The sequence below is a fragment of the Barbatula barbatula genome (assembly GCF_947034865.1).
Source record: "Barbatula barbatula genome assembly, chromosome: 22".
NCBI lineage: Eukaryota > Metazoa > Chordata > Actinopteri > Cypriniformes > Nemacheilidae > Barbatula > Barbatula barbatula.
The window spans coordinates 7,589,913-7,616,648 of record NC_136785.1 but is presented as its reverse complement, the minus strand read 5'-3'; the positions used below and the strand labels follow the sequence as shown (position 1 = coordinate 7,616,648).

The 26,736-nt window shown below is 38.5% G+C and overlaps 5 protein-coding genes across 8 annotated transcripts; 1 reads left to right on the top strand and 4 right to left on the bottom strand.

Moving 5' to 3' along the window:
• Positions 1 to 1,249: 1,249 nt before the first annotated feature.
• On the bottom strand, positions 1,250 to 5,287 carry rtn2b (reticulon 2b). Its single transcript, XM_079487289.1, has 7 exons — positions 5,231 to 5,287; positions 3,924 to 4,131; positions 3,371 to 3,509; positions 2,919 to 2,988; positions 2,688 to 2,734; positions 2,294 to 2,352; positions 1,250 to 2,089 (listed from the first exon to the last, which is right to left on the bottom strand). The coding sequence occupies exons 1-7, from the start codon at positions 5,241 to 5,243 to the stop codon at positions 1,990 to 1,992; spliced, it is 636 nt and encodes a 211-aa protein (XP_079343415.1). The 5' UTR covers positions 5,244 to 5,287; the 3' UTR covers positions 1,250 to 1,989.
• A 2,310-nt stretch (positions 5,288 to 7,597) lies between these two features.
• ppm1nb (protein phosphatase, Mg2+/Mn2+ dependent, 1Nb (putative)) lies at positions 7,598 to 13,552 on the top strand. The gene is made up of 6 exons (XM_079485893.1): positions 7,598 to 8,297; positions 9,701 to 10,272; positions 11,511 to 11,628; positions 11,793 to 11,907; positions 12,336 to 12,399; positions 12,572 to 13,552. Exons 1-6 carry the CDS (start codon positions 7,886 to 7,888, stop codon positions 12,596 to 12,598), a joined length of 1,308 nt encoding a protein of 435 aa, XP_079342019.1. The 5' UTR covers positions 7,598 to 7,885; the 3' UTR covers positions 12,599 to 13,552.
• A 1,269-nt stretch (positions 13,553 to 14,821) lies between these two features.
• kcnk12l (potassium channel, subfamily K, member 12 like) lies at positions 14,822 to 16,500 on the bottom strand (the record flags this gene model as incomplete). Its single annotated transcript, XM_079486757.1, has 2 exons — positions 14,822 to 15,834; positions 16,155 to 16,500. 2 exons carry the CDS (start codon positions 16,498 to 16,500, stop codon positions 14,822 to 14,824), a joined length of 1,359 nt encoding a protein of 452 aa, XP_079342883.1.
• A 2,258-nt stretch (positions 16,501 to 18,758) lies between these two features.
• LOC306911307 (uncharacterized protein) lies at positions 18,759 to 20,539 on the bottom strand. The gene is made up of 3 exons (XM_079486565.1): positions 20,034 to 20,539; positions 19,711 to 19,842; positions 18,759 to 19,524 (listed from the first exon to the last, which is right to left on the bottom strand). The coding sequence occupies exons 1-3, from the start codon at positions 20,085 to 20,087 to the stop codon at positions 19,390 to 19,392; spliced, it is 321 nt and encodes a 106-aa protein (XP_079342691.1). The 5' UTR covers positions 20,088 to 20,539; the 3' UTR covers positions 18,759 to 19,389.
• A 1,028-nt stretch (positions 20,540 to 21,567) lies between these two features.
• qpctlb (glutaminyl-peptide cyclotransferase-like b) lies at positions 21,568 to 26,736 on the bottom strand. Of its 4 annotated transcripts, none has more exons than XM_079486563.1 (10): positions 26,496 to 26,736; positions 25,270 to 25,368; positions 24,701 to 25,031; positions 24,204 to 24,432; positions 23,916 to 24,005; positions 23,525 to 23,818; positions 22,977 to 23,138; positions 22,793 to 22,892; positions 22,485 to 22,601; positions 21,568 to 22,373 (listed from the first exon to the last, which is right to left on the bottom strand). In XM_079486563.1, the coding sequence occupies exons 3-10, from the start codon at positions 24,802 to 24,804 to the stop codon at positions 22,228 to 22,230; spliced, it is 1,242 nt and encodes a 413-aa protein (XP_079342689.1). In that variant the 5' UTR covers positions 24,805 to 25,031; positions 25,270 to 25,368; positions 26,496 to 26,736; the 3' UTR covers positions 21,568 to 22,227. The 4 variants fall into 4 exon arrangements, with proteins under 4 accessions (XP_079342689.1, XP_079342687.1, XP_079342688.1 ...); XM_079486561.1 differs by having other exon boundaries at positions 21,576 to 22,373; positions 23,916 to 24,062; positions 26,496 to 26,660; XM_079486562.1 differs by lacking the exon at positions 26,496 to 26,736 and adding an exon at positions 25,639 to 25,940 and having other exon boundaries at positions 21,576 to 22,373; positions 23,916 to 24,062.

Here is a 26,736-nt window from a genome sequence, read left to right as displayed (position 1 = left end):
CGGTTTGTTTGTGTCAGTATTTGACAGCTGCTTAAAATGCATGGCAAATGCTTCTTCATTTGATGTCGCTTTGAGGTGTTTTTGAGTTATTTTTAGTTTATTTCATTTCATTGCAGATGTATGTGGTTGAGGGAAAGAAGCAGAGCTTTTTCTGACGTACTCCCGTTAGTATTTCCCTCTGCTGCTTGTATAGAACCACAATCCCTAAATGTGTTGGCAGAATTATCTATGAGGATGTCATCAGGCGAAATTACAGCTTTGTATCCTCATGATTCTTTTCTTTGGGTTTTGAATTAAGGGGTTTGAGATGGTTTACTTTGATGGCATGGGGTTCAATTTACTATGTAACTTGATATAATGTGTAATTAAAAACTTTTTTCTTTTTTCTCCATTGTTTCTCACTTTATGATATGCCACTTAACTTGACGAAAGTGCATTCAGGAGCAGTTCTGTATTTAGTACTGTATACTGTATTTACTGTAATACTATATTTAGCTAAGATGTTAGTGGTTAAACAATTCCACCTTGACAACATCCAGTCTGGCAGGACATAAAAGAATTCCCCCACATCCCATTTTAATTATACTGTAACCTACTTACAGTAATGTAGTGAAAATTAATAAACTAAGTCGTACTTAAGTCACAATTTTCTTTATAACCTTTGAGATTTCTCACTACTACCTTGTGTTAAACAACAGACAAGGCCATTGAAGCTAAACTTAGCTTGACACAAGATGTTTTAAATGCCAGTGAATACAAAATGTTCTGTTAAGTGCAATTGTCAGTGGAATTTTAAGGTGTTCATTCTGTACACATGTAAATAATCTTTGTGTACGATGCAAAATGTTTTCTAAACAGTTCCTTCCATGAATTTGGAAACAACTTTTTTCAGTCCATTTTTATCGATCCTGATACTTTCCTAAAAAGGATGTGTTGACAATTACCAGATTTTGATTATCATCCTTTTAGCATAGAAGTATGTGAACATCAGAAGATTAGTCATGTTTTTGTATCTGTTTAGCATTAGAACATCATCTCCAACCAGTACTTTTCGCTTGGGCGTCTGAATGTTTACAATGGGTTTTGACTCTTCAAAGAACGACGCTGTGTCTTCAACAGCTGCTTATTTGCCGCAAAAAAAATCGTTTTATAAAAATGTATGTGATGTTTTACGACATGTAAAACATCACATACATTTTTATAAAACGATTTTTTTTTTTAAAGTCAGATGCAAAGAAAGGGCAGAAAAACATTGAAACATGTGTTTACTAAAGGGGTTCTATTGCACATGTAAATAAATACAGGAAAGCAAAATTTGTTACTCAAGTTACTCAGAGCATCCTAAAAAGTAAAAAATCTGTTCCTCAATTTCTATTTAATTGTTCTCTCATTTGAAACATTAGACATTACATTGCATTAATGAACATCATGAGTATTAAAGCCCTGATCATGAAAACAATACTTATTTGAACTGTTGTCCGTAACAGGTCAATTCCTAAAAACTAAACAATAATAATTTAGATGACATTATTTTCGGAACAGTGTCCTTGCCCAGAACTGCTGATTGTATGAGCTCATTGCACCATCTAGTGGAGAAATATACACTTGCATGTATTACTTCCTTTGTTGTGAAAATCAGTTAAAAATAAATAAGCCAGTAATTATAAATATTACACAGCTGTTTAATTGTCAGGAGTTTTGAAATTTCAGTTTAAATGGTGGAGCACAACAAAATTAAGTATTGGCATACATCATCGCTCCAACTGCACTTTTCTTGTTTAAAGTATGATGCTAAAAACCTTTTTATGTAAGACACATCGAACAATCTCCGAGCACCATTAAGACACAAACTGTAAAGCAAAGGCCGCTCATGCATTGGCTCATAACCTCCAAACCTGCCTAACAAACCCAAGTTACACGCCAGGCCACAGCTTCACTGTAAGACTTTGTTCATTCTGATCCGCATTCACATTTCTCTCTTCGTCCTTTTCATTTTGTCTTTTGTTTCTGTCTTAATGCGACAGCAGAGGTAGGTGCTGGAGCCGGAGCAGGTGGTGGAGGTTTGACCAGAGAGACCACAAGATCAACTCTAACAGCAGAGGAACATGTTAAAAAGAGCAAGGATAAACCAAGGTGGATTTTAATACTCCATTTATTTGTTTTAATAGTACGAAAATGCATGCAGTGTCTTTGCCAGGAGAAACAGATGATTTGGTTTAAATTATGGGGAAGAGTATTTTTTCTCATTGAGTTTGTATTTCTTAAGTCATGTGTCGGAAAGCTGAAAACTTACATTTCAGTAATTTTCGTAACAAGTTTTTTGACAGCTTTGACAATCTTCCCAATCCTTTTCTGTAAAAAAATGAACAAATAAATTTAAAATGCATGTATTGACATCCCTGAGAAAATAGTTTTTTCCTATTAGCATTTATGCCTGAGTGAAATTTCCCTGCATTAAGTTTTTAAGTATAATCAATTTGGCTTTACAAGTTGTTTTTTCAACATACTATTTAAAATTTCGTCAAGTGATTAGGTTATAACAATAAGTTGAAATTGCTCGACTTATTTTGATGAGTGGAAGTAATGTAAAGACATTGTCAACATTTAACAAGTGAGTTGAAATGATAACGGTACTTAAAAACTTAAGCCAGCAAATAAAATAACATTTACACCGTACACAAGCTTACCTGCTGAAGTTTGTACAGCAGTGGCAGAGAGAAAGCACAAATGACACCTGTGCAGATGTGAGACTATTTAGTTAACACGCACATCTGATCATAACAGAACGTAATAATGTTTATACTGTTGTCACTTCCAGCTGTTGTTTAGTAACACTATTGAAAATAGATTAGTATAATGTCATACTTGTTCTGTGATTTATAAATAATACTAAACAAATTACAACAAGACATCCTTACCAGCCATTATTAGAGTAAGGCCATAGGTTTGGACCCCCACGAAGGTCAACAAATACAGCAAGGCAATGAACTACAACAAATAATTACAGTTTACGTAAACAAAATGTTATTTGTTCGATTCAAATTATTTGCTTATATTTTTGATCAGGAGTACATGACATTGTTATCATGTGTTCACTTGGGGTCGAACCCAATACCATGGTGTTGCTAACGTTATAATAGCCTACCAGGTGTGCAGCTAGAACATAATGTTTCTAAGATTCTGTTTCTTATGATTTTGCGTTCCCTTCACAAAGCGTAGGGCTATTTCCTCTGGTACTGAAAGCACATGGTAATAGTTCAAATCGAGACTAAGTAAGCGGTTCCTCCCCTGATGTGGTGAAAGTAGGTCATGAATTACTGTAGTGTGCAAAAATAAGCGCTCCGCACAGCTGAGGCGAGACCTGTCAGACCTTCAATGAGTCCATGATGTTATTGATGAAGAAAAGCCTCTTCAGGTCAGTGACAGCCGTAGCGATCAGCAGCACGATGTGTTCAGCCATGCGAATCGTGTCCTCATCCGTCAGCGTCTGGTCCTCATCCAAATATGATCTTTTTTAATAAAGAAAAGTGGACTGGTTAAGAAAGATGACATATTTATCATGACTTGAGTTCTGCTTTTATACATCACATCTCAAAATATGAATATATGCACATTTACACAATTAAAAATTAATAGTGACCCACTGCTTGGCAGGGTTTATTGCTTTATTTTGATCTTATGTAGAAGTTCTTCAATAGTATGCAACTACAGTATATAAACATCAGCTCTGTATAGCAGCAAAGATGATGTCATGTCAGAGGGAATCACTGGGGTTTAATTAACTCAGATGAAATAACGTTCAGTGCAACCACACAGTACACTTCGCAAGAGACTTCACATCTATTCCAAGAGTCGAACATCAGTGTCAGTTACACCTTCACGGTTACGGCTGCCTGACAGTGTTTAATTGAACACTAACTCACTGAAAGGGGTGAGAGCCATCACTGAGGCGCACCAGGTCCAGGGCTTTGTAAAGAAAACGTACAAGAAGGGTGAAGGCCATGATCCACAAGCCGAGGTTGGACAGGATTGTGATGGCGCTGAGCTGGAACAAACAAGCCAAACCCACAACCAAACCCGTAAACATCAGCGCGGTGGTCCCCACATCTCGCCAGTACAGCAGATCTGACACTGGAGAGAGCAAAAAATAAGAGTGAATGAAATCATAAATATAGCAGCGTATACAGAAAAAAAATGACGAATGTGCCCAACTGCTTTGAAGTTGATCTCAGAGGAGATGTGTGGTGTAGTGTTTGGGTGGTCAAATGTAATTTGTGTTATAAAACAGACAAAAAGAAATCTTTAATCCGGTTATTTTGGACCTTTTTCATCTCAGAATCAGGTCCTAAAGTTTTCTGGGACATGTCATGAATTAATTGGACAGACCTATGCGATCATCAAAGCTAACACTGCCAAAACATCTTTATGAAACCATTTAACTGTCCAACAAAGAAGTGTCAGTGATGTAAAGTCTGTTAACGCATTTCATCTCTTCTATGTATGAACGAATTCCTAACAGGCCGGTCTGAATCCAGACCTGAAGGCCATGTCCAGGTGTCGGTCGGCAACATCCGTCACATAATTTTCTCCATATGTTGTTCATTCTCAAACACATGGTTTTAGGGGTTAAAATTAGACTGGAATCAGACAGAGGCGAGCCGGTAATGGCAGAGTACAAGTACACGCCTCTACCCGAGCAAAAGCCAATAGACCCAAACGGCTGTTGATTCTGATTATCCTCCAAACGCAGGTGCAAAACTTATCTCGGATTAATCCAAACCCTCTGGATTGAAAAACAGATCTTCCAGGTCTCTGCTAATAGTTTATCGCAGCTTAACATGGCTTTGTCGAATCTAATTTCTCCTGGGTGACACCTGCCAGCACCGCCAAAATAAGGCAAAGATCTCACCTCCTTGATTCAGTCATAATACGTCTTTTTCTCCTCAAAATGTATATCATGCATCAGTCCATAAGGTTAATCCATCCATCACTTTTCCGTCCGCCTGCCACACTCCCAATGCACGTCTTGTGTGGTGTTTTGACTTCTCAATGGCAATACCAAACCTCTAGTGTAACACAATTCAACCTGATCTCCAGTCTCTCCCACGCCCCCACCTCCCACCGGGTTACTGCCAACACGTTACTCGTGTCCCAGCAAAACACATTTGTGAATACCATAGCTAAGGAGAGCTCGGTTCCAGCGCTATTCAGCCCAATGGAAGACTCTCACCTTTGCTGGCCATATCTAACGCTTCCAGACCACCCTCTCCTCCCTGCGCTTCACAGACCCTCTGGGCTTTTTTTGGCTATCTGAGCTTTGTCAGCAGGAAGGGGATGGCCTGACCTAATAATATCTCAAGCACTTGGACACCCCATCTTAATACACACACATACACATCGGGCTCAGCTATCCTCCATCACCCTGCCCCCTTCATGGGCCGCTCTGTGCTTAAGGAACTCGAGACGTCAGCATGTGTCAGCTCATAGACAATTCTTCATCTCGAGGGACACAGCTAATCTTACATACAAGCAAATTACTCAGACGCTACTTCAAGAGTGGTGTGGAGTACTCCCACACGCCTTTTTTAAACACAAATGGTTTGCTTTTTCATGGACGTAGTTGCACTGTGAGGATCATATTTGTAGCCTACACTATATTAATATGCATGAGGTTATTTTATTTTGAAAACTGACATGTGATCTTCACATTGTGAATTATTTTCTTTTCATGCAGGAATAACATTGATCATCTGGTTTAGCACAAAAAGTCACTGAAAGGTCATACCAATCCTAGTGTATACCAAACAAAGTTTTCATGCAAGGTACACTAAACTGTGTTGGTTCTTTAGTACAATAAACACCGTTGGGACATTGTGTTTTTCTGATGGGTAATAGATCACATAAATATACACATTTGTATTCATGAAAAACCTTCATTATTCTCTCATTTGTAAGTCACTTAAAAGTGTGCTAAATGAATAAATGTAAATGTACATTAATAAAACATAAAAAATATATGTATATAAAAACAAATTTGATATTTGTTTACGGTTATATCCAAAGCAACTTACAAAAGTGAGCTTAATCCACATACTTGTAATAAGTCTTTCAATGGAATTTAATTCTTTATATGCAATATAGATGATACAAAGACTTTCTCATAAAATACACTACACAAATCTTTTCATGCAGAAATAACATTGATCGTCTGGTTTAGCACAAATATTTGGAATCCATCCTAGCCTAAGTGCCTTCTGTCAATAAAGCAAAAGGATGATATGCCAAATTACTGAGAAAATCTGGTTTATTCATTCATTTATTTAATTTAACATTTCAATTTCAAATATATTGTTCAATTAGTCTTAATATATGATTTTGTAGAAATCTTCACTGGTGCTCTTACACCTTTGGACCCCATTATAAATACATACTCATACACAATATATATGCTTTACAGTAGTGGGCAAATATGATGTCTGCAGTGCATTTTTGGTCAATATTAACTTTTAATACCCCTTTAGGTTAGGTAAGACATGAGACTACGACGTGCATTGTACAAACTGGGCAAAACACAATTTTAAAGGTATTTATTGGACAAAATGAAATGGCAAAAGAGCATATCAGGGAGTATGGTTTTTATTCAAATAGGCCTATAGAGAAATACATAAAAAAGACAACAGGACATAAATCATATTTGAGCACAATTTTATCAGTTGTTAATATTTTGTTGATCTTGTGTAGTATAATATTGTATGTCCATTTTTGTGAGCCACGACCAGATACGCTTACTTGAATACTGTAATTGCCTTCTTTTATTTTGAATGCATCTTTAATAATATGTATATTAAAGTAAAAGTAAAGATTTTGCGAGGTTAGACATCACTTTTGGCAACTATCAACAGACCAAAGTGATGTAATTTAGCTATATTCACATCTGACTGAATTGTATTAATTGTTATTAATTATTATGAAGACTAATGTCATGATGTAATGACCATTTTGTGTTTGTGTCATCGCACACACACAACACTACGAAGACAAAAATAGTCTGTTATGTAATGATGTATTCACGAATACATTCGTGATTTACATAATCCACTAATCTGTCTGAATCAACCCTTGTTAGGGTCTCACAAGATCATATTTAAATACGTGATTCATGTAATAAGCTCAGGGCGAATCCTGTTCTTTTTAAAAGAGTGCCTAAGATAAAAATTCAAGAAGCAACAGAGTGTCCCTTATCCTCTCTCTCTCTCTCGCTCTCTCTCTCTCGCTCTCTCTCTCGTTCTCATAAGGCAACCATTAAAATCTGTTCATTAATCTGTGGATGTTAGGTAATCCACAGTTATCAAACGTTCAGATGCACCGATGATTTACAGAGAGTTCAAAAGGAGAGGGAGGAAAAAGAGAGAGAGAGAGAGAGAGAGAGAGAGAGAGAGAGAGAGAGAGACTACGAAACGCGTAGGAGAGTGAGCCCCTCTGCAAAAGGATTGCATGGCGGTGTGTACAACAAGAGGGAGAACACTGAGATATGATTGGTGCACAGAAATAGCTCAGCCAATCAGACGGATGACAGGTAAATATCCGCTCAGATGGTGAGAAAGCTGTAGGGAGAGAGAATATCACTGATATATAGAAGAGATAGGAGACAGTAGTGGCTCAATTCGAAAAGAACAGATAGATCGGATCTCAATGAAACGCACAGTAATGGCTAGACTTACAGAGGAGGAAATCAGCTGTTCTGGATTGGATCGTTTGAAGATGCTCGAAGGAGCAGTCTCTTGGGATATAATGCTGTAAGGCCCTGAGAACCAAAGCCAGTGAGTTACAGCACAGGGTGGAGGCCGTGACAGGATTCACACAATCGGAAAAACAAAAAGACACCATGAGAACATCCAAGAAGGGAAGCGTGGAAATGCCCGCTTTTGTACGACAGTTGGTGAAGGAGACAGAAAAAAGGGTCACCTCCTTTTTTAAAGGGGGACGGGGGGGAGGCGCAGGGGAGTTGGCTGAAGGCGAGGAGGGGGGAGAGGAAGAAGGGGTCATCCCCAGCCCCTACCTGGATCGACCGGTTCTGGATAAGCATATGCAGGAGGGATGTGCCTCCTGGGGTCTTAACTATGCCCTGGCCAGCATGCAGGGATGGAGAGCCCACATGGAAGATTTCCACAACTGCTTCCCTCAGTTGGGGGGCGAACTCTCTCATTGGGGGTTCTTTGCGGTGTATGATGGGCACGCAGGCGGCATGGTGGCCCAACACTGCTCTCGAAATCTGCTGGACCACATTTTGGGAACAGGTAATGAATGATCTTTCTTACAAGGTGCAAGAGATGTTTCATCACAGTGATGTATGGTACATGGAGTAGACATTTTATGTTATGTCAGACCGCACGGAAGCAATAGGGATGGCTTACACAGAGTCATAGAAATCATAATTACAGTGGATTACATCATCACATCACATGCTGTACAGCTCTTTAGATAATCGGAATTCATTTGTAAAGCCACATCATCCGAGTCGCAGCAATGCTATTTAACATCTGACAAGTTAATTGTGGAGTGTGACAGGTTTCTAATAGTCCTATAGGAAAAGCAATTACACTTTTCAGCAGTGAAGCATCTGGGAAATTGTGTTTTTTCCCAAGAGATGGGTGATAACTTAAATGTGTTTAGGCCATACAAATGTTAAAATCTTAAACACTCTCTTTTTTGAAAGGCGCTAAATGAATAAATTAAAATGTATATAAATATATGCAAATGTTATTATATTATTTTAAATGTATGATTAGAAAAACAAAGTTCGTATTTATATAAACAATATGCTTTTATCCAAACGCGACTTGCAAAAGTGACACTAAATAATATTATTGTAATCCCTATATTCATTCAATGCATAATATTTATATGAAATATATGTAAATAATACAAATATAAACTAAGAAAAGTAACTGAAAGGTCCTATCAAACCCAGTCTACTTGTATAACAAACAACGTGTACATGCAAAGTATACTAAACTGTGTTGGTTCTTTAGTAAAACAAATAAATTGTGTTTTTCGAACGGGTAATAAGTTACATAAATATACACATATATATCCATGAATGTTTACAAAAGTTTATGAAAAACCTTTATTATTCCCATTTTTAAGTAACTAAAAACTGTGCTAAATGAATAAATGTAAATGTGCATGAATAAAACATAAAAAGTGTATGTTTATAAAAAACTAATTTGATGTTTGTTTACAATTATATCCAAAGAAACTTGCAAAAGTGACATGAATCCATAATATTGTAATAAATATATCAATCTTATTACATTCTTTATAAAAATATATATGATAATGATACAAAGACTTTCTCAGAAAAGACACTAAAAAGTCATAACAAAAGGTCTTTACATAAAAAAACTACTTTACTAAAATAGTGTCTGCTAAATTAATAAATGTAAATTTGTATAAAAATATGAATAAAGAGTAAATATAAGATTTAAATATAGGTTAAAAACATATAATTTTTAATCATTTACATTTACAATATGCTTGTATCAAAAAGCAACATACAAAAGTTACATTAATACACATTTTTATAATCCATCTATTAATCTAAGATTATATTTTATATAAAAGGAAAGTCAACAATAGGTCATACTTAAGGTCTATACTTGAACTTTATTGTAATGTGTTAAGCCCTATTCTTTCTCAGGCAAGATCCGAGCAGAAGAAGACGTGGAAAGGGTCACTGAGGGCATCAAGGAGGGTTTCTTCCTCATGGACAAGCACCTTCATGCCCTGGCCTGCCGCGAGGGTTGGGAGCGGGGAGGTACCACTGTAGTCGCCACAGCTATAACCCCTCACCACATCTACTTTGTGAACTGCGGAGACTCTCGGGCCGTCCTGTGCCGTGCAGGTCGGGTGGTGTTCTCAACCGAGGACCACAAGCCTTTCAGCCCAGGTGAGAGAGAGAGAATAGAGAGCGCTGGGGGATCGGTCACTCTACAACGTGTGAATGGATCACTGGCTGTGTCTCGCGCCTTGGGAGACTTCAGTTACAAGACAGCAGAGTGGAGGCCTGTCACGGAACAAATGGTGTCACCCGAACCTGATGTGTCTGTCGTGGAGCGCTCACCAGCAGATGAGTTTCTGGTTCTGGCCTGTGATGGGGTGTGGGACACTGTTAGTAATGAAGAGCTGTGCGCCTTCATACACAGTCGACTGCGTGTCTGCACAGATCTGAGAGAGGTCTGTTCTCAGGTCATTGACCTTTGCCTCTATAAGGTAAGAGAGACTTTGAAAGTCAATATATATATATATATATATATATTATATATTTTTTAATACGATAAAAGTAATTGCATTAATATTTAACTATAGATACACAGTCATTTATACACTGGTTCAGGGGGTTTCAAACTTTTTTGTCTCATAAACTTATTCAATTATTTATTAAAATTTCATTCAAATTATTTAATTTAAGTAGCCCCACCCCCTGCGATTTTAAGTAAATGTATCAATTTCGACTTCAAAAACATTTATTTTTCATTTGTTTAAAATTTTACATCAGCAGTATTTTACAAAACTATTATTTTTATAAAACCTGTAAAATTTCTTTGCAATTTAAGTACAACTGGAAGTACACCAACTCGCAAATTGCATGCCATTTACATGCAGTTTCCTTGCACACCACTTCCCTTGCAAAACCATTTTTGAAACTAGGACACTAGGCACGCTGGATAATGTTCAGCTAAACAATGTATGGATTCTCGTCGTTTTTGACGTCTTTTGTTTCAAAGAAAGTAAATCAACTTAAAGATCCATTTCATTATAAGAAAAGAAAACGAAAAAGATATTTTACAGGGAAATTGTTTGTTTTTCCACCTAAAATAGTGAGGTTTATACACTGCATAGCTCTTCACTTGCTGGCCTCCGTTACATCTACACTCTCTGTAGGCCTATTCATTTGTGTAAAAGTGTATGAAGCATCCCATACAGTCAACCATATCAACCATTTGTACAGTTTATCAACCATTTGTTCGGAACAGACCATAACCCCTATTTTAGCTTGGCTTTTATATAACGTTAGAGAAACACTGGCTGGCCATCAAGCTTTAAAGATGGATATGTGATGACCTGAAAATGTCAACATCTTTCTCCCCGCAGTAAGCTCTCTATTTTGTCATCAATGCACTTTCGACCCCCATCTCAAAGTGTATTCAGGCGCTAAGCTGCAAACGGATGAACTACTTTTAGCCCTGGCGTAAAGGGACTGCTGTTAAGCATCTTGTTGCGTAGAGACAGATAACAAACAGTTTTCTTGAGAAATTAAGGATACGGTCTGTGTTGGCCCACCGAATTCAATGTACGGAATTGTCAACCTGATGCATATTGTGCAGACTACTTGATCACTTTGCATGCATGCAGAAACATGAAATTGTGTACCAGGCACATAAATTGCACATCAAACATTATTGTTTCCTGTTTTGGGTGATGCAACCACCTCTCGTTTTTGCCAACAGGGGAGCCTTGATAACATCAGCATCAATCTAGTCTGTTTCCCCGGCGCCCCCCAGCTGTCACATGAGGCATTACACCAAGAAGCTGAGCTGGAGGACTTTCTAGAGTCTAAAGTAGCTGGTAAACCATCAGATTAAATCTGAGTTTTGATTCATTTCATTACATATGAACAACTCTTAATCTTTGTATGGCAGTTTTGTCACAGATGGCAATCCGCTCAGTGTCTGACATTGAATAGTAGCCTGCTTGGCAATTAAGTCTTTTCGTACATGTGTCTTCGGCAGAGATATTTGAAGAGCTGAGTGCAAGAGGTGATGAGCCTGATCTCCTGTCAGTTCTGACAGTTCTGGCTTCAACAGTGATACCAGGACTACCACCAGGGGGCGGACTTCAGAGCAAGTGAGAACAAGAATGACCGTGAAATACAATAACAGTGATACTCTTACTATTTTTAGGGTTTATAGTATTTCTAATTTGTCCAGAATAACATCTACTAAAATCCTTTTTACAAACAGTATTTAACTCTTTTGTGATTGACAGATAGTTGAATATATAGGCTTGTAAAATGTACTCCAACATCCTTTGAAACACAGAGAACAAAAGTAGCTCTGCTTATTTAAAATGACACGGATGAAATACACATGGTAATAAATAACAGATTAGAAAATCCTTAGATTTCGATGTTCTTTGATTCAAGCTGCACTTCGAACAGACACTTTTTTCTACAGTAATCGAGAAAGTGATGTATAGGTGTGATCACTTTATTTCAGAGAACCTTAGCTCAACACCACTAATCTGCTTTAATTGTCTTTTTTTTACACTTGCAGACGGAACTGTATCATATCAGCCTACTATCAGCAGAAAGAAGCACGACGCTTTAGTTTAACACAGGTATGATACTAAACTCTTTAATGCAAAGTGAAAAATGTAGTTACATTTTACATTACGTTTACAGCATACTGGTGTACTAAATTAAATAAATTTTAAACTACTAATGCTCAGATCAATCATCAGTGTGTTAATGTACAATTATTTTTAATATGAGTTGTTTATATCTTTACAGGAGCTCAGTCCTTATAATGGCAATTAAAAACGTTAAATATAAATAATTATAGTGACCAGGTTTATTTTTTTGGACAGCAATGAATATAAACACATTTTACTTTGTTTTTTTGACATTTTTGTCTGTTTTATCATTCAGAAAACATACAAAAAGAACAATGTTGTGCCACAATCAAGGACAATTCTGAATCTATAGCCTATACATGTGACTTTCTTTAGATTGTGATCAAATATTTTAAATCTTTTAAGTCAAAAACTCAGGAAATTTGTTGAACAGATGGAAACCAATTTTTAAGGTTCTTTGACGTCTTGAATATTATATGACGTGTGTTTACATTTTTAAAACTGATCACATAAGAAGAAAATATTTATTGACAGCCTCTGGGTTTTAGGGAACAGTAAATAAGCAACAAGATAACTTTTTTTGGTTGTCTTGCACATCTAATGTCTGGAATACAGTACAAGACCTAGACATCAAACACTTTCAGACTTTTTGAAAGTTTCCGAAACACTAACTGATCAAATCTGCAGACTTGCACAGACTTTCCATACTTGAAAATGGGTCAAATCTGAGCAAATGTCTTGTAGTGTATTTTAGCCGTAAGTAATGAGCTCACATATTATAAGTCATAAATTTAAAGAAATAAATTTAGTTCAATACAAGCACTTTGAATTTTTTACAACATGGAGCTCAACTTTTCCTACTGTTCAATTGTGGTTTCCTGTCATTCTCTCTAATCTGTTTGCATGGTCTGTACTTTACTGTGTTGCCTTACTGACCTCTTTGAAATAATGCCAACAACATATAAACAGTGTTAATATTACTAAGAGACTTCGTAATGACTATCAAATGAATTGATGCTTTGCTGTATCATGTTGTGTTGTGAAATCTTTGCAGATATTGTACAGGCGCCGATACTTGTGCTATCATAAAGGTCAAAAGTTGAGTAATAAAGATGATAATAAACAGATCAGGCCATTCATACGGTTTCTGTTTATTTCAATGTTTGTCCTGCTACATAAAGAGAGACCTATGGTAACTGCATTGCTAGTCATACATAAAACACCAGCCGCTAGAGTGCAGTACCAGTATCATCCTTAAGGGGCGACAAAAAGACACGCCCTGTTTAACACCCCTCTAATCTGCAGTCCCGGACGAACTCCGATAGGCAACTCCTGAACACCTTCAAACCAGAAACAACGTATGGAGCTCTGGCGCCTGTTGCCATTGAATACGTTATTTCTGGGATTGAGCTGGGATATATTTCAAATCCGAGTTGTTTTGAACTGTAAGCACAACGATTGTGCGTCACTTAACAATGCCAACAATGCTTTCAGAGGAAGTGTATCAAATGACTACTCTGCATGAACACAATCATGGATCAAATCCACAGGGTTCACTCTGTGTAAAGCTTTTGTAGCTATTACGGTTGAAACACAAATATTAAATTGCTATATAAATATTAAATAAGTACAATTTGTGTGTACAATATGCAGTACAGTATCTATACAATCTATCTATACATACTTTGTGCGATTATTACTGTAGACTCAACTGTTCTTGCATTAATTGTCTGTCCCTTTAAATACGCCACTTTTGCTAAAAGCCTATTTACACATATTTGTATTCATTTTAGATTACATGCTCCTTAGGACAATCAACAGCAGTGCGATAGAAACTATTATGCAATGAACACTACTAACCATCTCCTTTCTATTTGACACTTGTTCTTTTTTTCACCCGGGACTGTCTTTCTCTAAGTGCTGTGGCTACATCTGCCCTGCTCTTGAAAATCAGTCTGTTTTTGTGAAGAGCTGCTGAAGGATTTCTTTAGAGGCACAGTGTGATTGTTCACCACACCGGCCAATCACTTCAGCATCAAAGTGACTTCGAGAAGCGATGTCACTATTAAAATCCCATGGTCTGTTTATAAGGATGGAAAAAATTGAGAGAGGTCTCCTTGTAAGAATGAAACCATTGATGAATGATCAGCATCATCTTAATATAACACGACATGGAAATAAATCTGCAATTTTAATTTGATCTGATTTGTTCTGTACTGTATAAGTGACCCTGCCTATGAAAACCTGGCTAAAGTCTCATAATATAAGCACTTAAATGATATACTGAGTGCATGAATTTACGATCTTCCTCTGTTATTGCGTGCAATAATCAACCATAAGAAATGAATGATATATTCATATATAAATAATGTACAATATCACTGTCTTTGTATGGAGAGTAAGAGAGCTATCTGTCAACACTCGTCTCCTGTAGGCGATTATTCATGATAGCAAAGGCGCCCACTCCCCCGGAAAAGCCGTTCTGTCGAACATGGCTTTGTCTTGGATTACCGTGAGCAGTTTCTGAGAGTTGCTTCTGTAGAATGGCCAGAGAAACCTTGTTGGCCATAAAGTCATTGACGGAGATCATTTCTCCAGACAGCCTGCGCCCTGTCAGATAACCTCCATCTGGTCCTAAGCCAGCTTCAGTCTCACTATCACAAACTGTTTCCACTGATGCATTAGTGAAGCGTTTTCCCGCCGTTTCATTTGCGGGGGCAGGATGCACGGCATTGCGTTTTTGCCCCCTCAGCCGAGAATTACCGGGATGAGGGTGGTGATTGGTTCGCTGGTTGGGAAGACGCGGGAAGCAGCAGCAGCAACAGCAGGCCCGACCCCGTCTCCTGTACGGTCGGCCGCGGCACTTACAGTGGGACCTGCTGCGGTCCAGTTTCGCCAAGATCCAGTTAAGCGTTTGCTTGATGATAATGGAAATAACATTAAATAGGGAATAGATACAACACACACCCATGAGGATGAAGAGGCAGTTGCCAAAACGGTAGGCCTCCTGAGCTTTATAGCTTTCCCTCTGGCTGCTAACCAGATCTCCGAACCCAATGGTGCTGAAGGCCACAAAGCAGAAGTACAAGGATTCAAAGTAATCCCAGTCTTCCATGGCGGAGTAGAGAGCAGAGGCACTGCAGGCGATCAACAGGGCAGCAATGCCCAGAATGAGCATTACGTAGTAGACCGATGGTTTCCAACCCTCCAGACTGTCATCCTCACTCCTGGATTCCTCTCCTCCCACGCCAGAGCGGCGCAGTTGGCGCTCGTGACACCAGCGCATAATGTAGGCCAGCATCGTGATGATGCGCTCCAGGAAGAGGTTGAAGAAGAGGATTGTTGCTGCACAACCGAGGAGTCCATAGAATATTAGAAAGATCTTTCCTGCAATGGTGACAGGAGTGGTCATGCCAAATCCTGGAGAGAAACAAGACGCATTTCATGTTTTTAAGTTATTATATTTAGTAATGTAAATGAAGAGTAAATTAAGAAGTGAAAAGAATGAAGAATGTTGGTAGCATGATTGAAGAATGTTGATAACCGAGCAACGGCGTTACCCATTCAAAAAAAAACAATGGAAGTCAATGAGTACCACCATTGTTCGATTACCTACATTTTTCAGAATACCTTTTTTGTGTGTGTTTACAGAAGAAAGTCATAGTCAAGAGAGTGAATAAATGACAGAATAAAATGTTTGGAGTGAACTATGCAAAGATCTTACTTTTCACGGAACTCACCAATCGTAGAAACCACAGTGCCCACAAAATAAAATGCCCCTGAAAAATCCCATCTAGGCCGAAGTTTGTCTACACGGATTCCAGCCACGAAGGCTTCCTCATATTGTCTTAGCAGGTCCTGTAGCGAGTGCAGGTTGATGCTGTTTTGCTCTGTGAAGTTCGCCAGCTGTTCCTCCCATCGCTTATGGGCCTGCAGCTCAGAGGGATGCTCCAGAGCGGAGAACACCATTGCCCCACACAGCAGGTAGAGCAAGATGAAAGCTGCCAACAAGCCAAAACGGGCATTGTCCTCCTTTAGGTGCAGTGGGAGGCAACAGTTGTTGCTGACATCTCTTCCACGTGGCATGACTTGATAACCAGCAGGAATTGACAGGACAAGTGAACACGCACAGATACACATAGACACACATTCAGAACACACACGTACATAAATGCACCGCAATGGAGTCTAGAACAAGTATGCAGTCACATGAAAACTGTATTGCAGTTTGCACTGAAGAAAAATATTTTGCAGATGGGTTTATTTCTGTCCATTGTGATTCATAACCACATCACTTACTTCAATAGTGTTGGGACAGAAAGGATCATAAAAAGAAAGGTTATCTGGTAAAATGAAACACAGTCTGGGAAATAAGACATCAAGATACACCTTTTGGGGTAGCATGTAACAGTAGGCAGGCAAGCGCAAGATTTTTATCTTTTCCAAGGACTCTGTCCAGCTATCGCAGGTTACACGCCAAGAGTGTGTAATAGGCTTGTGGTCTTGAAGTAGAATCATCTTAAATCAAAATCTGTCTGCAAATAAAAATAATTATTTTCAAGAAGAGTCAAAAGAAACATTTTAATTTTATTATTTTCCACCCAAAGACCCTGATGTCAAAATATAGTGGATAGCAAAATTATAAAGAATCTGTCACTATGTTTTATTTCTGTGTGTAGTTTTAAATGTAAAAATTTGAAACACATTTTTTTGCAATATACAGGCTTGAGTTAGAAGGTTGCGTGACTTGCGGGATTTTAAGATTGTTATAAAAAAAATAATCCAATGCAAATTCATATCTGATCATTAATCTCTCGCTAACAGAAACTTTAAAAGTTGATAGATAAGTATTGCCTACCTGATTTGTTCTTTAATATTTTATGAAGAGCACAGCTTATATTGGCATATCCCCCAAACAAAGGTCACTGTGATGAATGTTTCGAGAAAGAACAGAAAGCGAAAACGTTTAATAGATGTTACACGGCGTATATTATTCGTAGCAAGTGTCAATCCTCGGCAGCACTGCGTGATTGAATGATAGAGCAGAGCTTTAGTGTCCGAGAGAGAGAGAGAGAGAGAGAGAGAGAGAGAGAGAGAGAGAGAGAGAGAGAGAGAGAGAAAGAGAGAGAGAGAGAGATGTGAGCTGTCTACCTAGACACCAATTTGGGCAGTCTTCACGAGTTTAAGCCCTATAAAATGCAGTCCAGGAAGGCAGTTTCCTAGGTTTTGAAACTGTCCTTTGCAAAGATTCATTGTAATCTTACAAAGCGTCAGAGACATGAGAAGGTGGACTTAATTTACATTTATTTACATTTATGCACTCAACAATCAACAACTGCTTACAAAAAGCAGAGTCTGCGCTATATATAGTGCGAGCTGAATGTCTGAACGAGATAATACTAATGATGATAAAGAAACATCATTAAATTCCTTTTGCATTTAGATGTGACATCTTTAACTTTCTTTTATTTTCAGGTTTGAAGTGCATAAATGGTTACTACAAGACTTTACAGTGCTAACTGAAGCAATGCTATTCTAGCGTTTTTGTAACGGGCCGTTGTAAATGCCTTAACACTCACAGATATTACAATAATCCCCCCTGAGAATGCACCTTCAAAGAAATTCAACAAGTACAATTTAAAATCCTTAAACGGCTGACAGACCACCATTTTCCTGTTGCTTTACTGACATTAAAACATTGCCTTGTTTGATGTTGACAGACAAAAATATAGCATGGTACTCTCGCTCTTTCTATTGTGAGATGCGCTTAGAAGGAGACTGTTGCTTTGTTCTCTCTGACCAGCCCACCCATGCCTTTCATCTTGGTTGCCAGCTCACAAGACTGTATCCCCATCATTAAAGTACTTGCCTGTAAGTGCCCAGGTGCAGTTGAGACACACAAGTGCTGTAACAAAAGAGTATGATGTATATTATTATTCAGAAACTTTGTCTTCCTCAGAAGACAAGTGTTTTGGCAACTGCATGTCTTTGCAAAAGGGAAGAAACCCAGAGCTACGTGTAGCGATGATATTATTCCAGAATCACAGGTTTGTGTAAGTGTGCTACACGGTCTTTTAAGTCATCACAAGATCTGAGACGTGTGATCTGCATAATGCAATTCAACACAGGTGCCGTTTGATGAATGCTAAGCTCATTATGGAGTCTGTCTCTTTCCTCTAATTTTCCCACTCTCCTCTTCGCTTCATCCACCTGACCTGTCTTTGTTGTCTATGTGTTAAATCCGTGCTCTCGATATTGACCTTCACGCTGGTTTAAATGAATAAGTCATTGTTAGGGCTAAGCTACATGTTGAACGTACAATTAAGTCATTCTTACTGTGATATAGCACAAACACAAAAAAAATTATCAGTAAGAGGTTTATTTTTCAGAAATTTGACATTCACAAACACATTAATATTGAAAAATCTTGTAAATAAATAAAAACTCTTGTTGTCAACTAATATCTGCACATTAAAACAAGTTATTTGTAAGTGATTCATAATAATATAATCTACATCTGTTTATTAACAATTATAAATCTAAAAACCATATTAAAAGAAACCAGAGATATTCAGCATATTCAAGTTCTGAAAATCACACGTTAAAAAAACATGTGACACGTGTCCCAACCTCTGTCCGAAAATAGCTGGGTAGGCTCTCAGGTGTAGAGGTATAGACAGATGGATGTCACAGTATAGAGAAACATATTTAAAAGAGAAAAAAGGGAAGGGAAAGAGAAAAATGCTCTTACACGTTTCGTATATGTTTACAGATATAGATAGGTGCATGCATGCCTGTAGTATTGTTATTTTTAATGCCCATTGCTTTGGCCAATCAGTATAACCAACCAATAAAGCATATAAATATTTGAACAAACACTTAAAAAAAACAAAAAAAGAGTACGTGAGAAAGGCAACCAAATATCTTAACTTTTATGTCTAAGGACAGTAAAGGGCACTGCTAAAAAAAAGCTGTTTAAAGGCTAGAATCCAGGGCCTGCACCCTAGCGGCAAAGAACAGCACGTTCTTCTCAACCTCTGCATTTAACTCCCGCTGGGAAGCCCTGGGATTCCTCTTGACAAAGTCAGCAATGGTCTGGATGCACTCCGTCTGTGGAAGCAGAACGTTACAGGTGAATTTACCAAAACTTAACATACGTTATACCTTTAGCCTGGCACATCTGGTATAGCACAGTGTCCTGGTATGGTATGGTATAGCTACAGTACCCCTCTGTAATGATTTTAAGAAAGCTCTCTACATACAAAGGTACATCAAAATAGCACAGATGCTTCTTACCTTGTAAGCATCTATTTGTTTTTGTCCAGTCAGCCTGTCCAGAACTTCACGAGCCACCTGTATTCCTGTGACCGCAGTCAGAAGTTCTTTACACTGAACACTATCAGTCTTCAACCAACCCAGCAGAGCCAGCTGAAAGAAATGCAAATACATGATCACACTGTCCATTAATCAAACTTTTAGATAACAAAATAAATACTGTTATTATAATTAAATATATTTTCAATTATGAATTATCAATTTTATTTGAAAGACAAGAAAATACAGCGATCGCAATGGATTTGAGATGAATCCGAAGATGCAAGATTTTACGTTTCACCAACCTGCTGAATTAACTGGGCGTCGACCAAATCGTTTAAACCCTTTGATTCCGCCATACTGTCGTAGAAATTCGATACCTATTTCTATTTTAAAAGACAATCCGATGTCTCTGATCAATAAACATTAATATTTCTATGCAAATGTATCGTTTATTACTTTTGTAACGCCGCTGACTCGACCTTCCTGTTTACAGTTTCTTCTTCCTGTGTTCCCATGTTTTTACTCTAGCGCCCACTTCTGGACGTGTCAAGTCAATCACGGTTTTTAGCAAGGGATGTACGGTACAATCCTAAAGACGGACTTTAACATGCCTTTTCACCTTTATTTACATTATAACAGCGTGAAAGTATTTAGTCACAGGCAAAAGTCACACGGAAGTGTTGTTCTTAAGTGTATGCTGAATCATTTAGATATGCGACACACCAAAGCTGAGACCAAACCTGCGTCCATGTCTTGAACACACATTTACACACAAACAACGACAGAAAACAGTACACGATAAGGCAGCAAACAATCCGTTTATTTTGCCAGTTAAATACTACAATACAATAACATTTTTGTCCATTCTGACTTTCTTCAGTTTTTATAATAATACCAATATAGTACCAATCTGGTTGTTTGTTTGTTGAGTCTCGCCGGTCCTTTATTTGTCAAATTACAGCGAGGGTAGGTATTTATGCACTTTTGATTCAAGTTGCAATTGATAAAATATATTATCATATGGCCATCATAGATTGCCTAGTCAACTTTCTTTTTCAGACTTGCTGAAAGATCCAAGTTGTTTAGTGTTTACATCTTTAAGCAGATCAAGCTGGCGTTGGGCTCGACGATACAGATACTCAATGTGCATGACATCAGTCTTCTTGATTTGAGCGTTGGCGCGGAATTCATCACGTACTCTCGGAATAAACCCCGGCTTGTCCTGTGCAGCACGCAGAAACTGACGATACAGGGACAGGACCTGTTTCTGTAGCTTACTGTGCCGCATCACTGTGTGTGGGATGATAAAACACAGCAAGAAAATGGTCGGACACTACGGGGACTGTTGACGATGACGTCTTCAGCCTGCAATGGGAAACAATGTGGTCAATACAGTGTTGGAAAATTAAGTGAGACATTTAATATAAAATAAAAAATGTCATTACAAATGGTGAACCACAAACATACACCTTACACATGTCCTTTCCCACATTTATTTAACACAAACCTTTCCATGTAATTTGTCTAATATAACGTTAGTCCTTTTGTATAAACAAAGGTGGTACATACTCAGTTAAATAAACAGCCAGGAAATGCTTTACCTTGTCAGTCAGTTACACGACTCGACTTCATTGGTTACTGCTAAAACACACATGTTGTGACTGCTGTTTTTATTTGCTAAGTTATAAAACGTACAGAAATTGACAGCATAGCTGAAAGCACATTAAAACTGTAGATTTGACCTCAAGTTTCCTCACTGACGCCGTGACCTTATGTAATGCGGTAACAAGAAAATACACTGCCACCTAGTGGCTGGAAGTATACGGACTACACTACACAAAGATATGTATGATCCTCACAGTTTATTCTTTATTTAGGCATAGATTATAATATCAAGGTAAACAACTCTTTTGTAACTCGATCCTCAAATGCAAAATATATAATATGAAATAACAAAATTATAGAATTACATGTGGTTTAACATTTAGCTATTAAAGATTACAGATTGTTATGGCCCTATTATTTGAGAAAAATATTGCATTATTTAATGCAGTATATATTAATTATATTATAATTCGTAGAGCATTATAAACCTTAAGTGCAAAGTGTAATAACGCTTTATGGCATCAGGTTTACATTCATTCATTAGCTCTAAATATCTACATTGCATTCTATTGATTTTATTGCACAATTATTGAATAGACAAGCACACTTTTGTAAACCTATTTTTTGGCACAGATAATATTATTTTGTTAAAGTTATTATAAAGTGCAATAATTAATAGCAAATCTACCCTGAAAGTACAGTACTGATTCACTAACATCACGGAAAATCCAAAGCACATGTCAGGTTATAGGACGGCAGCCTGACAATACAGTACAGTGTGCATACAATACATTCCTCAGAACAGTTACTGATATAAGATATCCAAAAGCAGTGAAGCTGAGGCATAAGATGATCCATTATGCATGTGGATGGCTGTAATCTTATAGCATCCTAGAGCCTAAGATATTCTGACAGAAAGACCACAAGGATTTTTGTAAGATTCTCCACAGTGTGACTGTGAATCTTGTCTGCCGTATCTTCCATTGTGTGCATGAAAGAAGGGAAAGGTGTAGCGATCATGTGCAGCACTGGAACTCCTGTGGTAAAAAACAACAACAAGAGGTTCTCTTGCAATGACATTCAATTTTGGAGAAAACAATAGTGTACTACATTTGGGAAGAATCCTGCATTGATGCTCCATGGATTACCTTTCTGAAGGAAAGGAACATGATCATCTTCAACCAGCCCCATGTTTACATCCTTCCTGAAATAGCTCTGCTCACTGGGATGGGAGGACAGGAGGCCCAAACCGTGAAGTTTCTTCTCTAAGCACAGAATGTGAAATATAATAAGAGGGACCAAAGAATTAAATTAAACAGAGGGTAGAAGCACAAGATGTGCATAAGATAGTTGATAGTTCTAAACATTTGCAAAGTCAAACATAGGTTGCACAGCGCTTGCAAGCCATTAATGATTAACCAGTCCTAGTTTTAATGGAAAGTCAAATCAGTGCTACCTGCAGCGATAAGGCGGTCAAACCAGCGAGCCGTGTTCTCAAAGTGATTCACAAATAAGGGTTCTGGGGCACCAATAAGGTCCAAAAGAACAAGGAGATCCTGCAAATTGAAGTTTCAACATGCAAGTACATTTGTGTATAGATCAATTCATAGATTTATGTGTGTATGAGTGTAACATCTCACCACAGCATTTAGCAACGTAGTGTGTTCAGAACCTGGAGGGTGAGGAATGCGGGACATCTGATCTGCCAGATGGCGTGAACCATATAGTGAGTCTGTCGGAGTCCACTGCTCAAAAGCTTCTCCTCCATCAAAAAAGACCAACTCCAAGGTCACCCGAGACATCTTGACAGAGAAAACAATCTGATATGTTAACCTGTACATCTAATCAAAAGCCATGAAGTGCATTCCTGTGATATTCTGTTTATAAAGAATATAGTCCTGACCAAAATAATGCAGTGTTCTGTAACTTCTGGCTCTGTTACAAGTTAAAAAGGAGAACTGACTAGATATTCTACACAACAACACTGCGGCTTTTCACTACCTGTGCAGAGTGACCTCCTCAGAGACATACAGCATGCCCAGTTTGTCTCAGGACATTCTTTATATTTAATAGCTGGTTCATTTTTTATTAAATGACCCATATAAAGATGGGCAGCTGAAATCAAATGTGTTTAATTTGAATGCATGTTCTCAGACTTCCGTATCACAACTGGTTTCTTCCAGCTCACCATCTGCTTTTGTAATTTGAGGTGTGGGTCCAAGGCCGTGACTAGCTCCAGCATCATAGCACAGGGTACAGCTGAATCACTCGCACCCACAAACACCTTCTGTGGGTCACCTGGATCTGTAGGTATGGACTTTGAGTCGCAGTGGCAAGCCAACAGCAATCTGCGAGGAGCTGTGGGGTCTAACACAGCCACAACATTAGAGAAACTGACAGGGCCACGAGGTGTCACGGCGATGAAGGAATCAACTTCTACAGACCAGCCTGCGGATAATGAATCCAGCTGAGAAAAGATGTGCTAGGATCACAGGAAATCAGATTGGTACATGTTTAGCTGATATTTACTTTCAATAAAAACATGGCTGATGCTTTAAAATCGTTTTTAAATATCTCACTTTTCGGAAGACCCGGCTCCCACGACTTCCAGGTTGTCGCTCAATAAGAAGGGGCCGCAGAAGAGAGTACCACAGTCTTCCCCAGCTCACCTGGGACACAAGACGCTTCACTTGAGACACTGTGGGCTTACCTGGCTGGTGACTGAGCTAAGGTTAAAGACAGCAGTTGATACATTTTATAATGCAGGCAAATTATCTTGTATATCATTTCTTAGTAAAACATGCATAATAAACATTTATTCCATTAGCCTTATTTATGTTTTTTACGGCAGGGTATATTTTTCTTACTTTGTCTTTGAATAGATCAGGAGGTCTGGGAGGTAAGTCCAAATCTGTTGTTTGCTGGTTAGATAATAATAACGCCAGGGTAAATGTCATGGCCACGAGCACGCACAAGCACAGCAGCATTAATCTCACGCGACACATTTGCGGCTGGTCACAGAGTCTGACGGTCGTTGCTTTATTTCTCGTGCTCCTCATCTTGTGTTCACGAGAGATGCCAAAATAACAATAAAACCTGCAGGGCAGAGGATCGCGTAATATGTAGGTCAAAATGCACATTTGCATTTACTTAATAGCCATACAAACTAAACTGCTTTTGCCAACAGTTTGTCATTAACATGATACGACTCAAACTGCGCATTAAGACTCTTCCTGAACTTGAGGCATAAAAGGATTGGACACATTTGGACTGTGCAACGCATTCATTCATTTATGCTATTCGTGCCTAAATACGATCAATTGTTATTATAATTATTATAAAGTATTCGAACATGCGCACTTACCAGTGGTCCACAATGATTGTCAACACCTTGGAAAATCCGATGCGGTCGCTTGAAATAAACCGCACATAGTGCTGAACGACGAAAGGAGCGTGTCTGGGGGACATTTCATCACCAACGTCAGTCCGATTCGCCCTTGATATGCATCTTGCCGTAGCTGGTTAAAAATGACCGTATTTTCAGTTATGCAAGTCGACGCTTGCAAGAGAGGATGAAGAAGGATGTGCGCAGCATCCCATCCCACGGCGGACGGGGATACCTGCCCTCACTCAATGCAGTCAGTTTGGGCAGTGACATACAGACGTTTCCTTTGTGAATATTTAATCTTCTGCCCCTTAAAAGTACAGAACAGGATTTTAAAATATGATAGCATACAAAAGGAAATTGCTAATTTAAATAAAAGATTATTTCGATGCAGAACATGTCAGAGTAACTTTACGTTAACACGTCAATCATCCTACAAGCGCTGTTTTCTTTATTATAAAGGCATTATCGCAAACCCTTTACGTCTGTCTGTAGGTTTTGCAGATATTTAACCAATGAAAAGTCTTCAAGTGAGTTTGTGACTCAACCTCGTAACTCCATTGGCTCCTCAAACTGTCGGTAAAATAACTCCACCCCCGCACATCTTCAAAACAAGGCGCATAAAGTCCATCCACATCCTAAGATCTCTGAAAAATATGTGCAAAAGAAGTAGGGATGAGCGAGTACAGCATTATCTGTATCTGTATCTGTATCTGTTAACCATATGAATTATCCGTATCTGTACTCGGACTGGGCGGGGCCTAACATGGAATTGGGCGGGGTTTAACCAGGAAGTGGTCGGGTTGTCTTGAAAGGGGCGGGGCTTTAACCAGTATGTTATTTTTAATCATGCAATTGCTATGGGTTGATCAGAACCCGTTGATCAGAATACGCATTTATACCACTAACTTACTTACTTTATTTTTTTGCTTGAAGTCAAAAAACTGGTTAGAATCAGCAGACGGTTAAAAAAAGAAAAAAAATCTCAGACAGGCAGAGACGCAACGCTAGTCGCGTTCTACCAAGCACCACGTCTGAACAAACCCTACGTTTACCAGAACTCTGTTAATAAGTACTGCAAAAAAAAACGAAATAAAAAACAAACCTGAAGCTGAAGAAACCCTAAACGTTAACGGAAAAGACCCGCGAACCTGAGTGACTGAGGGAGAGACAGAGAGAGAAAGAGAGCTGTTCTCTTCTCAGCATTCTGTGTGTGAGTGAGCAGAGCGGGACACAGCAAATCTGTATGTGTAAGGGAGGGGCGCTGTGACTAGCCTATCACAGAACGCAGACACAGTCAGCTACCCAATGAGGATTTTTATTCCATCCGAGCACAGATATTGACTCGTATTACTCGTATAATACTTGTACTCGGCAAATATGCTTTATCCGTACCGGATACTCGTTTCAGCCGAGTATCCGGCTCAACTCTAAAAAGAAGAGTTCAAATCTTGCATTTCATGCCGTGAGAGAAATAAAATACGCAGTGGAAATCCAGTATGAGGTTATCGTTATACACGCACGATATAATTAATAAATTCCGTAGACTCATATTTTGTGGGGTTCTGTATTTCCTTTCGTCAAAGCCCAGCACATTATCTGTAGGTTCGGCTAACTCAGCCATTCTTATCCAATTTAAGTAAGCGATTCCTTCGTCCAACGAGAAGTGCGAGAAGAGAGAGAAGTGAAGTCAATTAAATAAAGAGCTCATTCATTAGCGTCGTGTTCATGGACATTCTCCAGCAAATAGTGTAATGCGATTGAACAACGTTACCCTTGGTTTTCACGTCGATTTCCTTCCGATCTGTAGTTAAGACAATGCTACACTGCAACGATACGGTACTGAAAGCTTAACTAATACTGAATACTGAAAAACGTCATACAACGTTCACATGAAGGGACCAAGCAACCACACGGTAACCACATATCCAATAAATACACCGGGGAAAGGCTCGGCGTGACCCAATCAGTGCAGGTGCTGAAGCTGATTGGCTCTGTTCGTCCAATCACAACTC